Source organism: Euprymna scolopes, chromosome 16 (genome assembly GCF_053919585.1).
Source record: "Euprymna scolopes isolate OS-2025 chromosome 16, ASM5391958v1, whole genome shotgun sequence".
Taxonomy (NCBI): domain Eukaryota; kingdom Metazoa; phylum Mollusca; class Cephalopoda; order Sepiida; family Sepiolidae; genus Euprymna; species Euprymna scolopes.
Window position 1 is genome coordinate 58,854,398 of NC_136497.1, and position 20,815 is coordinate 58,875,212.

The window sequence follows — 20,815 nt, forward strand, 5'->3', positions numbered from 1 at the left end:
AGGAAGGAGATGAAGAAATGTTCTCAGAATCTGAGGTAGCGCTAAAACAAAGGGTTGAACCACTTTTTCTCAAGTTGTTTTACCATTTGAATTTTGGGTTTCCTTACTGTTGTGGTATCATCCCTATTTAAATACACAATAGACTCTTCTGATAAGTATATAATACTTTGACTGTAATCTACTCAGGAATTGAGTAGAAAATGTTACACTGGTGACATTGTATTACTGCAATATATTGACAAAGAAAAATAATTTTGTTTTGAATAATAATAATCATGATAACCATTTAATGAATAAATTTCCAGCAACCAAAATAAAAAGGAATGAACAGGTTGGTTTTGATGAATAACACCCCCCTCCCTAAAAAATAAACAAAAAACAAAATTTCATCTTTTCCGTTTTTTTTGGTGGTATTAACAACCAATGAAGAAAACACTTGAAAGTAAATTTTATATACATATATTGTGTGTGTGTGTGTGTGTGTGTGTGTGTGTGTGTGTGGCATTCACCCTGGACAGGTTAAGCCATCTTTTTTTTTTCCAAAGGAGGAAGTTTCTAAGGAATATTAAATTCACAAGCAGTCCCCAGTCATATATATATATATATATATATATATATATAATAAATAATAAAATGTACTTAGCTTAACATTTTACTGAAATTCCACGGTAGCATCCACCATCAGAACTGTCTCCAATTGGCATCAACCAAAAAGCAAAACCGGAAAAATAAACAATATTTATACACTTATGTCCACATGTTTTGGTTCGTTTTTTTGTCATAGCTATCTGAAGGATAGATAATCAGTACACACTCCAGCAATTGCGCACCACCGGTTGAGTGTGAGCTAACAAATACATGCATCTCAAAAAGAACAATCAGATCCAAAAGTGTGGCTTGAACCAAGTTCTGTTTGATTTACCAAGAAAAAAAAACTAAATGGTTTTTATTCTAAACTTGAAAAAAAGAAAAAAAACCAAAAAACTTGTTCTATTGACAAAAAATTGATGGTTCAGTCTGGTTTGCTTTATGGCAATATCAACCTTTTTGGGGGTTATTTAATGCTGACTGGCACAATACACATTATGAAGTCCACACTGTATAGATGATAACAAAAATACCATCTCTGTTCACTTTCACAAAGTTTCTGTTATTAAAAAGAAACAAAATATTTGACTTTTGGGTTTTATCTTATGTTTTACCATTTGCCCATGTTTCCATCTATTTTCCCTCCCTCCCTCTCTCTCTCTATATATAAAAAGTTTGTTTTACAAATCGATATGTTATCTCATCGATGGGGAATGGATTCATACCTTCTTTCCACATATGTGGTAGGATTAAATTTGAACTAGGCATACCTGATTCTATAAACTTTGATTATTTTGCCAACTGCATATGCCAAAAAAATACTGACTTAAATTGCTGACAATATTAATAATGTTAAACAAAAATTTTAAAAAGAAAAAAAATGATTTCAAGGTTCAGCTATATTGAATTGAAATAATCTTTCTATGATTTTGTATTCTAAACTAATTCTATCACATATGGCACACTCAACCGCACATATCACTAAGGATAAGTAACATAGAATAGCTGGTGAATGCAGACAAAAATAATCCAACAAAATTGCCAACTACGAAACTTTGGTAAGAACAATTAACTACTGGTTGTTGTTGTCATCATGTGAGAAACTAAAGCTGAGATTTTAAAACAAATAACCTTTCATACGAGTAAACAATCGAATGGTAAGTCGAAAAAAAATTCAATTCACATTTCATGGTCTTTCCATCTTTCTCATTTAATTAAAGACAACATTATCTCAGCTGGGAGTTCTCCATGAATAAATGTGTGTGTTTCTTTAAAAAAAAAAAAAAAAAAAAAAAAATTTTAATTCCCCCATTTTCTTCAATTACCCACTCCCCTCCCCATTTGTTTTTGCCCTCAAATTGAATAAGTTTTTATGAAGCAAAATTCCTTTTTGAAAACTCATAAAAATTGGAACGGGTCAGGGGGGGAAAAAAAATAAAAATGGCTTTCTCTCAAGTAGAAGCTGTTTTTGCCATCCGTCATCATTGATCACACGTGAAAAATTAAACAGGCAAATATAGCGTATCTGATATTTAATAAAGAATTTTGTGATCTATCACCGAACTACTGTCTCCTCGAAATTCTATGTGACCCTTTTCCTCTACCCCAACAGCTTTAACCCTCTTCTCCCCATGATTTATTTCTTGTATAAAAAGCCAACAAAAATATCATCTATTCACTTTCAATCATTGTATCAAATTAAACAAAATACCAATCTGCAGTCACTGTTTTACATAAGTATTAATATGTCACTATATATTTATGAGATTGTTTTGGTTAGCCAGTTACAAGTAACTAGATACCTCATCAGGTGATATTGCTTATACAAAAGCTTAGTCCATAATGAAAATTATTCAGGGATGCAGCAATTGTGACTGACTGGCTGATCGAAACATGCTCATGAATGTGTAGCAATATATTACTTGTTATGTAAAAACAAATAAAAAGTATATCTTGCCCTACTTTGATATTGAGCACTCTTGTATTAACCATGTTAAAACTTCATTGGTTGTTTTAACTCTGGAAAATATTAACCTGGAATATATAGCAGTGTTGATGTAATCCAGTGCAATTTATCAGAGAACAAAATTTACTTTGATAGTCTTTCAGTTTAAAAGAAAAGTTTTTTTTCCTGTCATTTTATTTTTGAGAAGATTGGATCAAAATATTCTGACATAGAAAGATTTTTTTCTAAATACCTTTTCAAGTTATGTAACCCGGAAAATACACGCAAGTAGATGAGAGTACCTTTTCTGTTCTCAATTAAAATATGAGTAAAATTATATAAACATCAGAAATCCCTGTACGGATCAATCTAAGTTTCAACAATGATTAACATAATAAAATAAAAAAATATATTTGTCATCTTTGCAAATACCTTTTTTTCTTTTTCTATTTTAAAATATCTTTATTGTATTTACTTTTATCAAAATTATATTAGCCATTGTTGAATTCTCAAATGAGATGATAAACGTCATCAAAACATGGATTGATCCGCATAAGGATCTTACTGATGTTTACATAATTTTACTCATGAAAAGTGTATCGAACACTTTTGAAAATATATTGATTTTTTTTTTTTTTTAAGTTCGATATATTTGATCTTAGTAATAAAAGATTATATATAATTATTTCATGCATGTACACATATTCTATAAGGTGGTATACTACGTAGATAGATTTTCAATATTTACTACGACAATGCTCAATACACAAATGAAATGAAAACATGGCAAAAAAAGTAATCATAAACCATACATTTAGCCTGATGATTTCTTTTGGGAATAAAACATGAACGTTTATGTGTAGTTTACTTGCCATAAATATATTTTCATATGACTATATGGTGGATTCCTTCAGTCTTGATAAACTATGGACACCCACTGTAATGATGCTTGTGCATGGAGTTTTTGTGGCAAGAGTTGTCCAATCACCAACCACACTTCTCCTGAGTTGACATTGTTAAATACCAGTGGCAAGTGGAGGTTCAGGACGACTAGAAACAATGCTGAGATAAATGGAGCACATACAGCACCTAGAAGTCATCCATCTGATATTAGCCAGGCCCAACATTGCTTAACTTCGGTGATCTGATGAGAACTGGTATGTCAATGTCATATATATATATATATATATATAACACCTAGTATAACTGATAACCGTTAGGTGTATGAAACCATGATGAACTACTAAAAACAATGGATTTACATATATATATCTGACCCACAAGATAAGCTTTCTCTCCACATATAGTAAAATGCCTTTTGTGGGCAAAGTCAAGGTGAGTTTGTGTAGAAGAAAGAACAAATGTATTCGCAAGATGGATTAAACTCGCTTCTTAGACACACACACACACACACACACACACTCATATTACATATATATGTGTGTGTGTATGCATGTCCATACACACATAGGTATGTATAAAATAAACATACACAGCTTGACTGAAGTAAATGTCAAGAAGAAACAAAACGCAGCTGAAAGTAGGAAATCTAACTTATCCTGTAAAATAAAATTTACTATTAGGCCTAATAATCCTGCAACATTAACTTCATCGGTTGTGACCATACATCATAGAAGAGAACATTAGTCAGTCTCTGTCCGAATTTAGTTTGAAATCATATCTCTATCGTTAAACTGAATAGCTCCATCTGATTTTAGACATGTCCAATTTAATGTTTTGTCTGACTGGTTGATCTGTCATGTTTCCATTAAAAATTACATTTTCTTTGCTATTCCAAACTTAAGCTTTAAATAGCATTTTTGGTGCTTGTACATAAGTAGATATCTAAAAAAAAAAAAATCAAAATAATGCATTTAAAGTGAAAACACTAGTATATATATGTAATGTTGAAATTACATATATATATATATATATATATATATATATATATATATATATATATATATATATATATATATGTAATGTTGAAATTAATAAAATTTACGAAAGTTGATAAAGTAGATCTATTAGAACTATTTTTTACAAAAGAACATAGCTATTCCCTATCCGCCATTTTTTAATTTGAAATGACAGAATTTAATTGAAACAAGGGAGAGAAGTCAGTTTGTCATACATAATAGAAAAAATCTTTGAAGTATTTTAAGGAATTCTTTAAGAAAAAAAATCATATTATATAGTGATTTAAATAATGTAAATAAAATAAGGTGTAACAATATATATATATATATATATAGGAACATGCCGTTTAATCTAACATGCATTTAAGCAAACTGCACACACATCCATGCATACACAACGCATCAGTTGTCGTCCTTGTGGTAATCTCCGCTTTGCCCAACAGGTGGCGCTCTCCAGTTCCTCTCTCTCTCCTTTATCGTCCCACTAGAGACATCGAGCTGACAACACGTGTTTCCCCTCAATTCAAACCTCAAATGTGAGTGGCATGCAAATTGCATCCATGCTTTGGCAGGGCATTTATCTTTCTCAAGATAAGAATGAAACTCATACAAACAAACTCTTACACACACAATGAACTTCCAATGTATGCTTCAACGAACTCACGCATGCATACACGCAACGGATGCTTATCTACATGCATGCTAGTTTATAAACACAAACACCCAGTAACGTTTGTAACCTGTGTAAATAAATACTCCTTGTACATATGTAAATATATGATCCTGTTTCAGCGTGCTTCATTTCAATGTCTTAAATGTACCCGTAACATGTGCCCCGATTGTTGATTGTTTTTTTCATTATGCTGTATGACCTGCAAACGACGACCTCCAACTATCCAACTTATCGAGCATGCAGCGTATTCCAGTAACCGGTTTATACACGCAACCTACAAACAGGGGATCTAGCTATACAACTGGTAACTAAACTACACAATGGGTCTTCCATAATACATATTCATTGTTCAAGAATAAGCATTGCTCAAATTGCTAGACTACAGTTACCTCCCTTGGATTAAATACAATAAAACTGTCTTATTCAATAAATTTTCTCTTTATTTTTAACTAGCGAGGGGTACCCGGCGTTGCCCGGGTGTTTGCAGGTGTGTGTGAAAAAAAAAACAGGTGCCCGTGAAAAAAAAAAATACAAAGCCTTGACGACGCGCAGTTGGAAAATAGTAAAGTGTGAAAAAAAAACAGGTGCGCATTTTTGATTGATGTGACGGCGATAGGTATTCAGCAATCAGCATTTTGTGCGGGACAGTTTTTAATGAGGTCAATAAATCGGTTTGTTTGTTTTTAAAAACCCACTCCCCCATCTGATATGATGAAGTCGACATTGACCAAACGTTCACTGGCTCTGGGCCTGTTATTAGAGTCGAGTTTCGCTTTTTGTTTATACCGAAAACCGAATGTAACGCGTGCCGATGCGGGAAATGTGGAATAATTAACGTTTGAAAGTCAATAAAATTAAATAGACAGGCGAGCTCCGTGGTTAAGTGTGAGATATTACAATTTATAGATGATATAAAATGCTTTGAGAAGTTGTGAACCGAGCGAGCGCTTCTCTGAAAGAAGCCTTTTGTGGACATCGAGGAGAAGCGTACACACATACATACATTTTCGCTTTTATATATATAGATTAGTTTTCTAACTTGATCAGTTTTCATAATTTTTGGAATTTTTATTAATTCCAACATGACACGTAAGTTTTTACATAAAATGCATGATTTTAATTATTTTAGAAATCCACTTATAATGCACAAGCACTACATTTTCTGTTTGTCATGTTTTAGTACGAAATAGCATTTTTCATTGCAAAACATTCATATTGAATGAACACATCTTGTTTTAGGCATGTTCAAGCATCTCTAGCAAAAGCTAGTTGGTAATACTTATGTTTTGAATCTTGTTTTCATTGCAGAGCAAACAGATTGAATGGATGCAACTTAAGAGTATTTGTTTGGATTTAATTTTGCCAATCTTTCAACAAGCAGAAGACAATAAAGATTGGATTAATTAAAGAGATTTAAAAAAAAAAATGTACAAGATGAACTTAGGCTTTCATCACATTTCATGGTCAATAGTAAAGAAAACAAAAGGGGGTGGGGGGGAGTGAAAACCAAAAAGGAAAAAAATAGAAAAGAAAAAAGAAGAAAAGATAAAGATACCTTCCTTAGCCTCATATACGAAAAATGTAAAAACTAAACTGGGCTGGATGCTATTGGGTTGAGTTGTCTGTTTTATGGCATATCAACCCTTTCCAATACCATGGTGTAAGTGATGCATAAAACAAGTTGCTAACTGTGAAGTGGGGAGGGGGCATTCATACCTATTGCAATGGTATTACAGTTTAAGTTAATGCAATAGATCTGACTGGATTTGGTTAGCAGACACCAGAGTCTGTACCTATTATACAGCATTATTGTCGACACTACTCTTCTACATCTACTTGCTGACAGGATTTACACATTAATTAAATGAAAGGCGGAAGTATACAGTCTACACCCCCACCCTTTTTTTTTTTTTTTTTTTTGCTAAAATTTTTTGGAGAAACAAAAATTTAGGATTACCAAACATACTTTCAGGGAATTTAATTCATTTGATTTTTAATATCTTAATCAAAAAAAAGTTAAATTAATGAATAATTATGGCGTTTTGTCATTTTTTTTTTTTTTTATTCTTAAGAATAATAAAAAAAAAATAATACCTAAGTATTAAGCAGTAATAGTTAAATATATTTGAGACAATGAAAGTATTTCACAATCAGAATGCTCAGAATGACAATACAAACATATATATATATATATATATATATATATATATATATATATATATACTTATAATTAAAGTGTTTTAATACTTACTTTAACAGTACTCAATCTACAAGAGCTGCTGAGTAGTATTAAACTATGCTTATATATATTATTGTACGTAATGCTGAAATGTCTGTGTTCCACCTTATAATAATTTGTCAGGCTAAATGAATTTAACTAACAAATTTCATCAGGAATGTAATACAAAAGTTTCTACATAACTTACTTATCATAAATGTGTGTGTGTATATATATATATATATATATATAAATATTGTAGAAATTTATGTATATCTGACTTGATTTTTATTTCAGCACCATTTTATCTCCTTCAGATATACAAAGCCAAGAAAAAATATTTAGGTTAATTTAGAGAAAGTATATTAGATTTTCTTTTTAATGTGAGGTGATATATAACTATTTCCGCATTCGAACAACGCCACAACTCACATAAAATCATGAAAGCTGCAGATCGAAAGTCCTAGGCTCGAGTTTCCAAATCCAAAAGGCGAAACTCCAGTCTGTGGCTTTGATAGTTTGTGTAAGCTGTGGAAATAACTATGTTGGATTACATGGTAGGAAGATCAGTTGCCGATCTACACTGATGAGTCTTCAAAAGGTGCAATAGGCTTCTTTGTGGATAGAAACAATATTTAACTCTTGAGAATATATATAGTTTCCTATTTTGAAAATGTTTGATAATTATGAAAAATATATTCAGATAGAATTATCTGCAAATGAGTCACAGATAATGTAAGATGAGGATTTAGAATGGATTTGATTTTTGTATGTTTCTTACAATTTTAAATTTCTTTTCAGAAGTTTTTCCTGATTTATTTTTGTTTTTTGAAGGTGGAGGAAAAGAATACACAATTTTTTTTTAGATTTATTTATTTTATTTTTTTTGAGGACGAAAGTTATTTCACGTAAAATTAATAAGTGTGTGAATTTTCGATAGAAAATTGGTTGATTGACTGATCGTAATAACACTAGTTGATTCATAGTAAGCAAAAAAAAAAAAAAAAGCAGGGGAGAGATAACGAACAAAAGTAAGGAGAAATAGTGAAGGGGGGAAAAAAAAAAAAAGCTGAGAGAAAGAATAGGACAAGATTGTGTATTATATGAATACAGCATATTTGGGTTTTTTGATAGATTTTTACTTTCCACCTTAACACTCACCTTTAAAATTCCAATCTATATAATGTTTTCAGGTATGCTAAAAAACGAATATCACATTTAAATTTTGTGCAGACAAGTACTTTTCTGGATATTAAGACTTCTAATGCATTACTAATTAAATGTCAATGTGTTCACCATTCTTAATATAGGGAGGAGAGTTGTAACACACATGCGCATTAGTACTTTTCAGTTGGGTAAAAAAATCATGGCCACCAGTGAAAACAATGGATTACATTGGATAATAAAGGTTTTAATTTCCAGAAAACTACTTGTCTGCACAAAATTTAAATGTGATATTCGTTTTCAGCATACCCGAAAATCTATTAAGTTGTCATTTTAAAAGTGAGTATTGAGATGGAAAGTAACCCCCTCTTACCTTTTTGGTGGAAGGGGACTGAGCAGATTTTAGATCATTTATTTTTTTTTTTTTAATATGCTTTAACTAAATTTTGCTCTATAATAATGTGGCATAGTGTATATTGTATCTTATATAGAATATAATTATGCAATATGCATTATTTATACATTGTATGTTGCACATATAAAATTGCAAATACATCTGTGATGCTTTAATTATACCAAACAGAACAAATGAAAAATATTTAGTTATATTGAACTTTTCAGCTTTAAGATGATTACCATTAAAACAATATTAGCATAACAAAATTAGTTCTAGTTTAATGATATATGTAGCTGTAATAATATTACCTAATTATGACAGTATTATTTAGTTATTAAATTTTTTTTCATTTAACCAAATTGTTATAAAACTAATTTGATTAATATAATGTTTCAATAGTAGCCATCTTTTAAAGCTGAAAATACTAGGTTCAAACTACAGATAATAGTAAAGATGAAAGCATTTCTTCTTTAAAAGAAGTCAGTTAATATTTTTGTGTATCTGTTTCTTGTTTAAAAGTTCTCTTTAAAGTTCCAGTGTATAGTGCACATACCAACTGGAAGTGGCATGTAAACTTACACTTAATGTGAGCAGGTTTTGCTTTGTCAAACAAGACTTAGAAAAACCTGGTATAATACTCAGGAGCTGGATCCCTCAGTTAGCATAATCGACATGTAAATCTCTTTAGGTCATCTAGTGAGGAGTCAGAAACTATCTAAGCATGAAAAGTCAAAATAGAAAAATAAGCATAAACTCTGTATCCCAAATGATAACCAAATGTTTTTATGTCATTAACCAAGCATTCACCCACCAGTTGTTGAGCTTTTCAGCTACTTACAGAGAAAGTCAATTTAAAAAAAATTAATAAATAAAAATGTTATACTTATAAGAGAAAAGGGAAGAGAAGCAAGGGGGATCATCCCAGTCATTTAATGAGTACAGTTATGATTGGAGAAAGGCAAATCATGATTTAAGACAGAGGAAACAAATTTAAGAAAAATATGAAAAGAAGGAAAGAAAGAAAATTATTAGACATATTTTTGTCTTTATTCTTTTTTTTTGTGTGTGATTTTTTTTTTTTTCTTAGATTAAAAAAAAAACACCATTTTTTTTTCTTTTTTTTTTCAAGTTCAGAAAAAAAAATAAAGCTAATGGAAACAAAATGAAGTGTTAAAAAAAACAACAAAAAAAAAACAGAAAATACAAAGAAAGGAGGTAGATAGGTAGTTACTTAAAAAGATAAGGTAGAGATTTGACTATCTTTATTAAAAGGGTTTTGGAGGAGGGGAAAAGGAATTTTGGTTCAGAAAGTTGAATATTTAAAATTATGTTTTAGTATTAAGAAAAAGAAATTTAATTATTCAAACAAACAAAAAAAAAATAATGAAATGAGAAAACATGGATTCACAAATAGAAGAATGAGGAATTTGAAAAAATATATGGAAAAAAAAAATGAAAAGATAACAATAATAATATGGAAGAAGAAAGAAAACAGATGAAAATACAATCAATCCAACGTGACTAATTAATTGTTCTGAATTTTGTTGTTTCTTTTGCCATTTTTATCTCATAAATAAGCCTCTCTTTGGTAGAGCAAAACAAGAGTTTTTTGTCACAGAATGATAAGTAATTCACAATGTAATCACTATAAGTCTATTTGTGTGTGTGTGTGTATATATATGTGGAATCTTTAGCATATGGAATAGTGGATAATAATGTCAACAGATTAGTAGACATAAAAACACAAACACATCATTAAAGCAAAAACCAAAATAGTTCAGTAGATTCAGATGACCCCAATCATTTGTAGATAATCAAATGATTAAGCCCATCTGAAATATCTTGGATCTGCTTTAATGATGTGTTTGTGTTTTTATGTTTATTAGACTGTTGTCATTATCCACTATTCCATACACCAAATGTTCCAGTTTGTCACATTTGATATATACACACACATACATATGTACATGCATACTAATGTGTGCGCATGCATATAAGCATATGTATATTACAGACACCTACACGCATGTGTACATCAACACGAAAGCACACACATGTAGACAGCCACACAATTACATTCCTTTCTCTTTCTTTCATAGTTGTTCGCTTCTTCATTTATTTTTACCCCCACCCCTGCAAAAAAGAAAAAAAAAATTGTACCCCTAAAAACAGGGGTGTCATTATAATCATATCCAACAATGACTCCAGGACAACAGTGCAAATAAGGTGTGTCTGTGGAGGAGCGGGGAGAGGACATCACTTACTGATAAGAGCTTTTACTAGTTTTTTAAGATTTTTTTCATGGGTTTATTTATTTTTTTTTTTTTGTACCTTCAAAAAAGTGTCAAGGAAGATAGCAAAAGCAACGACACTCGACACTCGTCAGAAAAAAAAAAAAAGAAAATGAAATCACCAGGAGACAGCGTTATCCAGAATTCGTTTTAAATCTTTTTTTTTTTTCTCTAAAATATTTATAGCATGTTATTTCCACTGTAATGTTTCTGTATTCGCATCCACAAGTTTGCGTCATTTGGCAATGTTTTTATTCATAGTTTGTGAATCTATCAAGTGTACAGAATGTATCTTTGTGATGTAGTCGAGTTTTGCAGATGCTTAAAATATCTGCATTTTTATTTCGTTTTATCTTTGTCTCTTCTTCACAGCCACGTGGTCCACGCTGAATTCGTTGTCAACGAGCTTGAGTCGCTGTGTGTTGCTGTCTGGCTTCGGCCATCGCGACCAGTGTCCTTCCCGACCCAGGCAGCACTCCTGAAGACCATGGAAGTCATTGGTAAATTATCCCACTTAGCTACCACAGATGCTATCGCTTGGATAGGAGGCGGTTATATTCTGCCACAAAGTAGTCGAAAAAATGGAGGAAACGGTCCCAATTCCTCCAAGACACCACAATAACAAATATCAGTAAGAAAGTGCTTAAAATTCTGGCCCTGAAAAAAAAAAAAAAAAAAAAAAAATTTTTTTAATTATAGATTATGATTTCAAATGTTTTTTTTTTTTTTTCAAAATATCTATATAGCTATCTAAATATATATATGTAATGTAAAAGCAAATGCAAATAGTTCAAAATGATTAAAATAGAAATCAATTTCCAAAAGCAAAAATGAAGCCTAATATTTTTATATACCCAATAAAACTATTAATAAACAACACGAGCATGCGGGGTCCCCCTCCATGAGTGAAAAATTTACTTTTACCGTGACTAATATTAGTGCAAAATAATAAAAAAAAAAAATCCAATGTGTGATTACTAAGAAAAGTGTGAATGGATGAATGCTTTGGGAGCAATTTTACCCCTATAATGGCCCTTAGGGAAGGCAACCAGTTATATCGAAAAAACTGTTCTGGCAAAAATTAACTTTCACCATGACTAATGTTTGAGCAAAAGTTTTTAAATCCATGGCGTGATTATTAAGAAAAATGAGTGAATTACTAGGTCCAATTCCGCCTTTGTTAGGGGACTAATAAAGTATTAAATTCAGGACAATATATACTGATGTTTTTACATGATTTTCGAACTATTAACTTGATAAAATAGTGTTTTTAAACTATGAACATTCTCAATTTTGCTTTATACCTTATTTGTTTCTTTTAATTAGATTTTAATTTTGGTTGGAGATTTCCTCCTTTGGGTTTGACTTTCTATTGAAAGCTGATCATCCACATACCGTACTTTGTGGTAATTGCACCAACTAGCTAAAAGTGCACTTTTGGCAACCACACATATAAAGAGCACTTTTTTTTTTTAGTTGACGCAATTACCCCCAGATTTGGTGCAATTACCCCAAAGTACGGTACCATATTTAAAAATTTTTCTTCAAATTGCCTTTGCAGGTGTCTTCCTTTTGACTTTCTGATGAAGAACTTCAACCAGAACTAGCGTCCATACTTACAAAACTGTTTAAACGTTATCTTAAGGAGAATAGTTTCCCATCTGGGAAATTTCATCAGTATGCCCTGTATTTAAGAATTCAGGTGATCACTCTCAGTACAGGCCAATAAGTCTCCTGTGCGTCATGAGTAAGTTGTTGGAATCTGTGTTAAATACAGAAGTAATCAACCATCTCAACAAAAATAACCTTCTTAGTGACACTCAATATGGTTTCCGTTCTGCTAGATCTACAGCAGATGTGCTTACAGTTATATCTCATAGGATTAGCAAATCTCTCGACGAAGGCCACCTTTCTAGGGCAATTGCTCTTGACATATCTAAGGCCTTTGATAGGGTATGGCATAAAGGTTTACTTCATAAGATCTCTAGCTATGGTATAGCTGGAAATGTCTTCTCAATTATTAAATCATTTCTTTCTGATAGGTTCTTAAGAGTAGTAGTTGAGGGGCAAAAATTAGAAGCTCACAGTATTAATGCCGGTGTCCCTCAGGGGTCCATCCTGGGCCCAACTCTTTTCCTGATCTTTAATGATCTTCCAAATCACATCCTTACATCATTTGTAGACATTTATGCTGACGACACTACCATTTATGGTAGCACATCTAAGACAGTAAACGACCAAGTTCTCTCCAATTCTCTCTCCTCTAATCTTGAGCACGTAGTACAATGGGGAAAGGAGTGGCTGGTTACTTTTAATGCATCTAAAACCAAGCTTCTCTCTTTACATCATCAACATTTTGATCCACATCTGACATCAATTGAAATGAATGGCTCTCGTCTTCAGGAGGCCTCAAGTTTTGACAAGCTTCTGGGCTTGACCTTTACTCCTAATCTTAAATGGAACACGTACATCAAATCTGTTGCCAAGGCCGCTGGAAAAATGGTAGGATCTTTCTATCGATCCGGTAAATATCTCACTGCTGATGCTATTCTCTATCTATATAAGAGCCAGGTACGTCCAAGGATGGAATATTGTTGCCACATCTGGGCAGGAGCTGCTAGAAAGGACTTGCCCTGACTTGATAGAGTTCAAAATAGACTTTGTAGCCTCGTAGGAGATGTTCTTTTCTCTTCCTTGCAACCTCTATCTCACAGAAGAGATGTTGCGAGTTTGTCTCTGATGTATCGTTATTTTCATGGAAGGTGTTCAACTGAGCTTCAATCTATGGTCCCCCCTCGCCAAACGTTCACAAGAAACACTCGTCTAGCTGTACACACTATCAATAATTCCCCCCACTCTTTATCTGTACCTAAACCTAAATGTAGATTCCATGAACAAAGCTTCTTTCTTAGAACTGCACGCCTGTGGAATTGTCTTCCGTTTTCCTGCTTTCCGGCTGACTACAATATGGTTGTGTTCAAGTCTAACGTAAATAAGTTCTTGATGAGCCGTTCTATATAAGTTATCAAATTTACCAAATTTTCATTACTAATGATTACTATATTGTCCAATGTCTACTGTACACTCTTTAACCCTTATCCTTGAGTGGCCTCTTGGCCTTGATAATGTGGTGATGCCTATGTAAAAAAAAAAAAAAAGAAAAAAAAAAGAGGGTGGGGTGCTGAAGCAAGTAGTCTGTATTACCCGTGCTTACTACCAACTGCTCTAGATATACATGTAAAAGTTATTGTTTCGAAATTGTGTTTAAATCATAAAATGACAATCTTGAATTCAAGGCATACACACATACACTTTCAAATTAGCTCATATAGAAAAATTACAAGTTCTGAACACTGAGCCACAAAAACTGCAAAGGAAATTCCATGGACTTAAAATGGGCAAACAAAGTTTTTTTTTTTTTTTTTTTTTAAACTAATGATGTGAAGAGATTATATATTTTTCTTTTTCTTACCTTGTTGTAAGGAAAGGTGCAACAAGATTGGCCGCTGTTGACACAAAAACAAGTATCACAGCTAGTATGGCTAAGACAACGTTGATCAGCTTGGTCAGTAAAGTGCGAAATGTTACGTTTTCCACCATTTCCATCGAGATCAGCTGTTGTTGCTGCTGTTGTTGAACTTCCATTTTAGAAATCTGAAAGAGAAATCAAACAGATTCAAGAATTTATTCACAAAACAGTAAAACATCATTGGCAAAATATAAATAAATATATATCTATATACGATTCAAAAATGTTTGTCAACAAACTAGAAATATGGGATTGGTTGACCAAAAAAAAAGGGGGCAGAGCAAAATTACTAACATAGCAGTTTTTACAATGTTAATACCTGAGTTTGAATCTCACGTAAGTCTAAAGGATAGTTTTATGTAGTTTATAAATTTAAAGAAATCAATATAACATAACAAAAATTTTTTTTTTCTAACTAAGCAACTTTTTCTTTTTTTGCTTTCGATAATCTGAAAAAAAAAAAAAAAAAAAAGTAGACACAAAAGGTATTCAACATAAGCTCAAAAAGAATTATTTTGTATTAAAAAACAATTTCTAGTATTTTTTAATTAATAAAAACAAATACATTCTTGGTAAATATTAAGTATAAGGCGCAATGCGTCCTACTTTTTTTTTTATTCTGCTTAAATGGATCAGAGGGGATTGCAAATTTTTATTGTTATGATGACTGAAATTATGCATTCATGACCTGGAAGTTTCACCTCTCTATTGCAGATATTGATGGTGTGAGACTCTAAGAAAGCAGCCCCTGTCATGGACATGCATTGGAAGTGAAGATGTGTCATTGAATTCATTCTGGAGCACAAAAAGGTTGTTCATTTTAATGGTACTACTTCTGTCTTGTAGCTCATCAAGTTTTTTTATTGGAAAAAAAAAAAGAAAAGAAAAAAAGCCTTTACTTTTGGAATGACCCTTATATGACAAAGCATGCTCTGGACGCCCATGCACAGCCATTGTTCAACGCCAACAAAAATGCATTGATAATGGTGGTGACTATGTGGAAAAATACATTGTGGAACAGGAAAGGGCACTATTTTTTAATAGTACCCTTCTTGTCTTCATAGCTCTTTAACTTTTTGAATTAAAAAAAAAATAAGAATGACCCTTATATAATTTTTTCCACATAAAATTTCATGATTTTCTTTGTACTAATTATAAAGCAATAGAAACTAGTTAAACATGGAAAGTGATATACACAGGTACTGCACCAACATCACTTTAGGAATAGGTACAAACTAATTAAAGCTAAAAAATTTTTTATCTTCATAGATTGTTTCTCGTCTCAATATAACTTTGATACTTAAAAAATTTTTTCAAATGTTAACGGAAACTTATATCTGGAAGAGAAGTAGAAATCTTCTAATGGAGCAAATAGGCAACAACGAGGGGATTGTCTTGTTTATAAGTCTTTCTTTATCTTTTCTATCAATTGTTTTTTGATTAATGCTTCGAGACACCATAATCTCAACTGGCATTGCAGACATAGATCTTAAACAATATGTAGACCAGACATACAGATTCAATTTAAAAAAAACAAAATTACACAAAAAAATCTGTGATGTATATCCCTGTCAGAGAAGAAAATGTCATATTCCAAAAATTACATAAATTGATCAAGTAGTTTTTTTTATAAAGGAAATCGTTTTTTTGATTGTTAGCATCACAAATCTTATTTTGCAAGTTTGAATTATTGTGGAGTTATCTGCTCTTGTTTTTTCAAGATGGGAATGTGAGACAGTCCTTTTTGCTTACCCAAAATTTTTATTTTATTTTATACTAGCGGGGGGTACCCGGCATTGCCCAGGTGTTTAGAGGTGTGTGTGCTCGGGCGGTGTGGGGGAGGGGGGGATCAAAACATAAGAATAAGCGAAGTAAATGTTTTTAAATATTAAATTAAAAAAAAGTTAAAACTTTAAAAAATCGAAAAAAAAAAAAAACTAACGTAAGGCAAATGAACGATGGTAAATGTAAAAATCGGAAAAACAAAACCAAAAAAGAAAACAGAAAAACGAACGTTAAAACTTCTTTAAAAAAAAAAAAAACATGTGAAAAATGGCTTAAATAACAGTTTCAATATTAAAATTTAAAAAATCGGTGGGTACCCAGCGTTGCCCGGGTGTTTTTGCATGTGTGTGGTCGGTGAGGGTGGGGGGTGTTAATGAAAACCTAAGTAAAAAAATTTGTGACCCGTGTGGAAAGTTTTTGCGATACATACATACATTTTCGCTTTTATATATATAGATGAAATGAAAGTACTTGATCAATTTAAGTGATTTTTGGAATATGACATTTTCATCTGTGAGAGGAGTACATCATAAAGTTTTATTTTTTAATTAGGCTGACTTCTGGACTTGCACTAAAATTAACCAAAAAAAAAAATGACATTCTCGGTCTAACATTGCTTTTTAACGTTTTTGCATCTCTTGCAGTAATTGGTTGATATTGTATATGAATCAGTATTCAAAAATAAAATATTACACTACCTTAACAATAACTCTTGTTTGACTATTTAATGAAGGGAGACGACTGAGAAATAACATTTTTTTTTTTTTTACTTGGTTAAGCAACTCTTATTTTCATTTGATATATTTTGTGTATATTAGAAATTATTTATAGAAACTTTTACCATGCAAATTTAAAACAAAACAACTAATATATATTTCAAATTAGAGTAACTTTACATGATAAATGAAAAAAAATGTAGATATCAGAAAAAAAGCTTAATATTAACAAATCCATCAATGACGTTATTAAAAAAAAAAAAAAAATGTTAACATGAGTTGAACATATTTCCTGTTTATCAGACTGAAAGACTGATCCAAAGGTTGATAAATAGCAGACGTTTGTTTTTAAACTTATAATGAAACTCAAGTATGTACCTAATTTATTTTTTATTATTAACAATATTCTTTCGGAGATAACATTACGAAATACAAGTTTGTTTTATTCAAATGATATTTTTTGTGAATTAAATTTTGAGAATGAAGAAAAATTAATTTCTCAGTTGTCTCCCTTGAAAAATAACTTTTTGTCTGAGACAAAAAGTTGGGATTACTTTGGGACCTTAAAATACGAAAAAGTTTAAAAACTTCCATATGATTTATCACCACAAAAATGAAAACGACTATTTCAGTAAACGTTTTTTTTTTTTTTTAAACTGAAAAATGAAAATTATTTCACAATGACCCCATACAGTGATCAAATAGCCTAAACATCTAAAAAGTTTAGGCATTAAAGGGAGATCAGCGATCACTAACTATCAAGGCTAATAATATTTAGGTTAACTATTAATATCTGTCTAGTTGTCAACTTAGAATAATAAGCCAACCAAATGGAAATTAGTTCATAGAATAATTTTTACTTTTATTTGGTTTTAATAACACTCATGTCTAAAATAAATTAGCCATTATGTGCACCATCTTGTTTAGTAAACTTACCCTTGTTTGGCAATTGTCAAGCAGATCATGCATATCACGAGTTCGTTCTTCGAGTTGATAATCCAATTTCTCTTCCATGCTACTCATTTCCTGTTTATAATAAAAAATAAATTAAAAAAAAAAATTTTTTAAAAGAAAAAAAAAAAAAGAAAAAAAAAGGGAAAAATTAACAGATCACAAAAAAAAATGTCCTTTTAAGTGTTAGGACAATTAATCAAAATAGGAAAGATTGAAATTAAGATAAGGATAGAAAAACTAATACACTTTAATTAACACAGGTCCAGCCATTAATAAGGAGTGTGAGCCACTTGGCATCCAGTTGTAAGGTTTTGCTGGGAGACAGAAAGATAATGAAATACCAGAGCCTTTATGTCATAACATAAAAAGAAACTGGAATTTTAAGATCGTCATCACTCCAGTCGGGGCAATTGAACTTTTTTTCTTTTACACAAAGGAGTAACCACTTATTAAGGCCCAAAAGCCACTTGAGGATAAGGGTTAATCAGTGTTCGGTAGTCAACTCAATAGGACTATATTGTAGTAATCGTTGGTAGTGGAAATTTGATAAATCCGATTACTTAAGGGGATGGCTCATCAAAAACTTGTTTGCATTGGATTATTGAAAGCAGGAAAACGGAAGAGAGTTCCACAGGCATGCATGTTCTAAGAAAGACGCATTGTTCATGGCATCTACGTTTAGGTTTGGACATAGATAAAGAGTGGGGGAAATTATTGATAGTGTTTTCAGCTAGACAAGTACTTTTCGTGAATGTTTGGCAAGAGGGGGACCCTAGATTAGAGTTCAGACAGGTACTTGCCACGAAAATAACGACAGAGCAGAGACAGGCTAACAACCTTTCTTCTGTGGGAAAGAGATTGCAAGGAAGAGAAAAGGGCATCCTCTACTAGGCTACAAAGTCTGTTTTGAACTTTGTCAAGGCAGGATAAGGTGCTCCTAGCAGCTCCTGCCCATATGTAGCAATAGTATTCCATCCTTGTCAATTAGAGCCTTTTAAGTGTTACCATAGATGGGAGTGTCGTTAGCATAAATGTCTATGAATGATCTTATGATGTAATTTGGAAAATCATTGATGTACATCAGGAAGAAGTTGAGCCCAGGATGGATCCCTGAGGGACTCCAGCATTAATACTGTAAGCTTCTGATTTCTGCCTATCAACCACTACTCTTATAAACCTATCAGAGAGAAATGATTTAATAATTAAGACATTTCTAGCTATATCATAGCTGGATATTTTGTGGAGTAGACCTTTAATACGTCAAGAGTAATTGCCTTAGAATGAAGCCTCTATTGAGAGATTCGCTAATTCTATGAGATATAACAGTTAGCACATCTGCTGTATACCCAGGGAACACAGTGCACGAGAGATATAAACAATTGCACTTAAAGAGCTGATTAGAATTTTAAAAAGATCTCAGTTGGAATGTATGATATAGCGAGGTAAATGTCTCGCATCTCCAACCAGAACAAAAAAAAATAAAAAGAAATAGCTGTCTGATCTGATATCGATTAACTGATTCCCATTGTTTTGGCAACAGTAATGACAATCCTAAATTGTTGTTTTCAGTTTAAACATGTAAAATTTTCGAATAGAAAGAAAAAATGTTTCACCTGTTTCATATTTGTAATCTCATTCTGGTGTAATTCTGTGAGATCATTTAATTGCTCTTCTAGTCTCTCACTGCGATAACGTTCTTCTTCTAACATACTTCGCAGCACATTTAATTCTCCATGGTAGGAGTTCTGAAAAGGGAAAAGAAAATCATCTTAATTCCAATAATGCATCAAAATGTTTTATTAGATTCTGCCAGTAAAATCTTAATTGAATGTGTTTAGAAAAGATTAAATATTCACAAAATAATCAATTTTGTTCCAATCAAAATAATAATAAAACAATAAAATAATCAATTTTTATTCACTACATTTATTTAGAAAATAAAAATCAATTATGCAAAATCATCTTTGATATAACGATGCAGATTAATACATAAAATACAAATATTTTCAGAAATAAGTCCACGAAACCACTAACAAAATAACAATGCTCATAAGAAAAAACTGTATTCAGCAAAATGTTTTCTTAACAAACACTGTTTTCAGTACTAAGTAAAAAATAAAATAAACCGAGCAAGTCCAAATAGTTAAATATATCATTAATACTCAAAATGAGAGACTTTAATATGAAGTGCATAAGTCTACTAGATAAAACCTATTCCAGTATAATACTGAATGAATATTCAATTATTTGAGAGGGGGGGGGGACAAGCAAAAGAAATTGGATATAGACTTCAAATATTTTATTAATTCAGTTAAAATCAATTGTGCAAACATCAGAGAAAAATGAAGCCATTCAATCCCCATAGATTGGAATGTATGGTATAGCGGGGTAATGAACTGATATTCTTATTTTACTTTTCTGAATTTTTGAGATAAGGATTGATAATTTGGATTATTTGGATTACTCTTCTCACCAGGAGTTATTTTCAATGTAACGTCCAACCTTCTTGAAATTAATTTTATTGAGCTTGGGGAATCTTTCCGTGAAATTTGAGAATCTGCACAGAACTTCAAACTGAACAGGGGTAGACTGCACTCGTTCCATCAGCCATGATTATATAGACGTCCTAAATAATT

The 20,815-nt window shown here is 31.6% G+C and overlaps 1 protein-coding gene across 33 annotated transcripts in view; it reads right to left on the reverse strand.

The window, feature by feature from the left end:
* Window positions 1-9,932: 9,932 nt before the first annotated feature.
* LOC145295993 (transmembrane and coiled-coil domains protein 1-like) overlaps window positions 9,933-20,815 on the reverse strand; it is a 436,429-nt gene continuing 425,546 nt past the window's right edge. For all 33 annotated transcript variants that reach the window (XM_080141999.1, XM_080141989.1, XM_080141996.1 and 30 more), the window contains 4 exons: window positions 19,793-19,924; window positions 18,162-18,251; window positions 14,668-14,849; window positions 9,933-11,852 (listed from right to left, as the gene is read on the reverse strand). In XM_080141999.1, coding sequence (XP_079998125.1) covers window positions 11,726-11,852; window positions 14,668-14,849; window positions 18,162-18,251; window positions 19,793-19,924 — 531 coding nt within the window. In that variant the 3' untranslated portion in view covers window positions 9,933-11,725. The remainder of the gene's footprint in view (window positions 11,853-14,667; window positions 14,850-18,161; window positions 18,252-19,792; window positions 19,925-20,815) is intronic.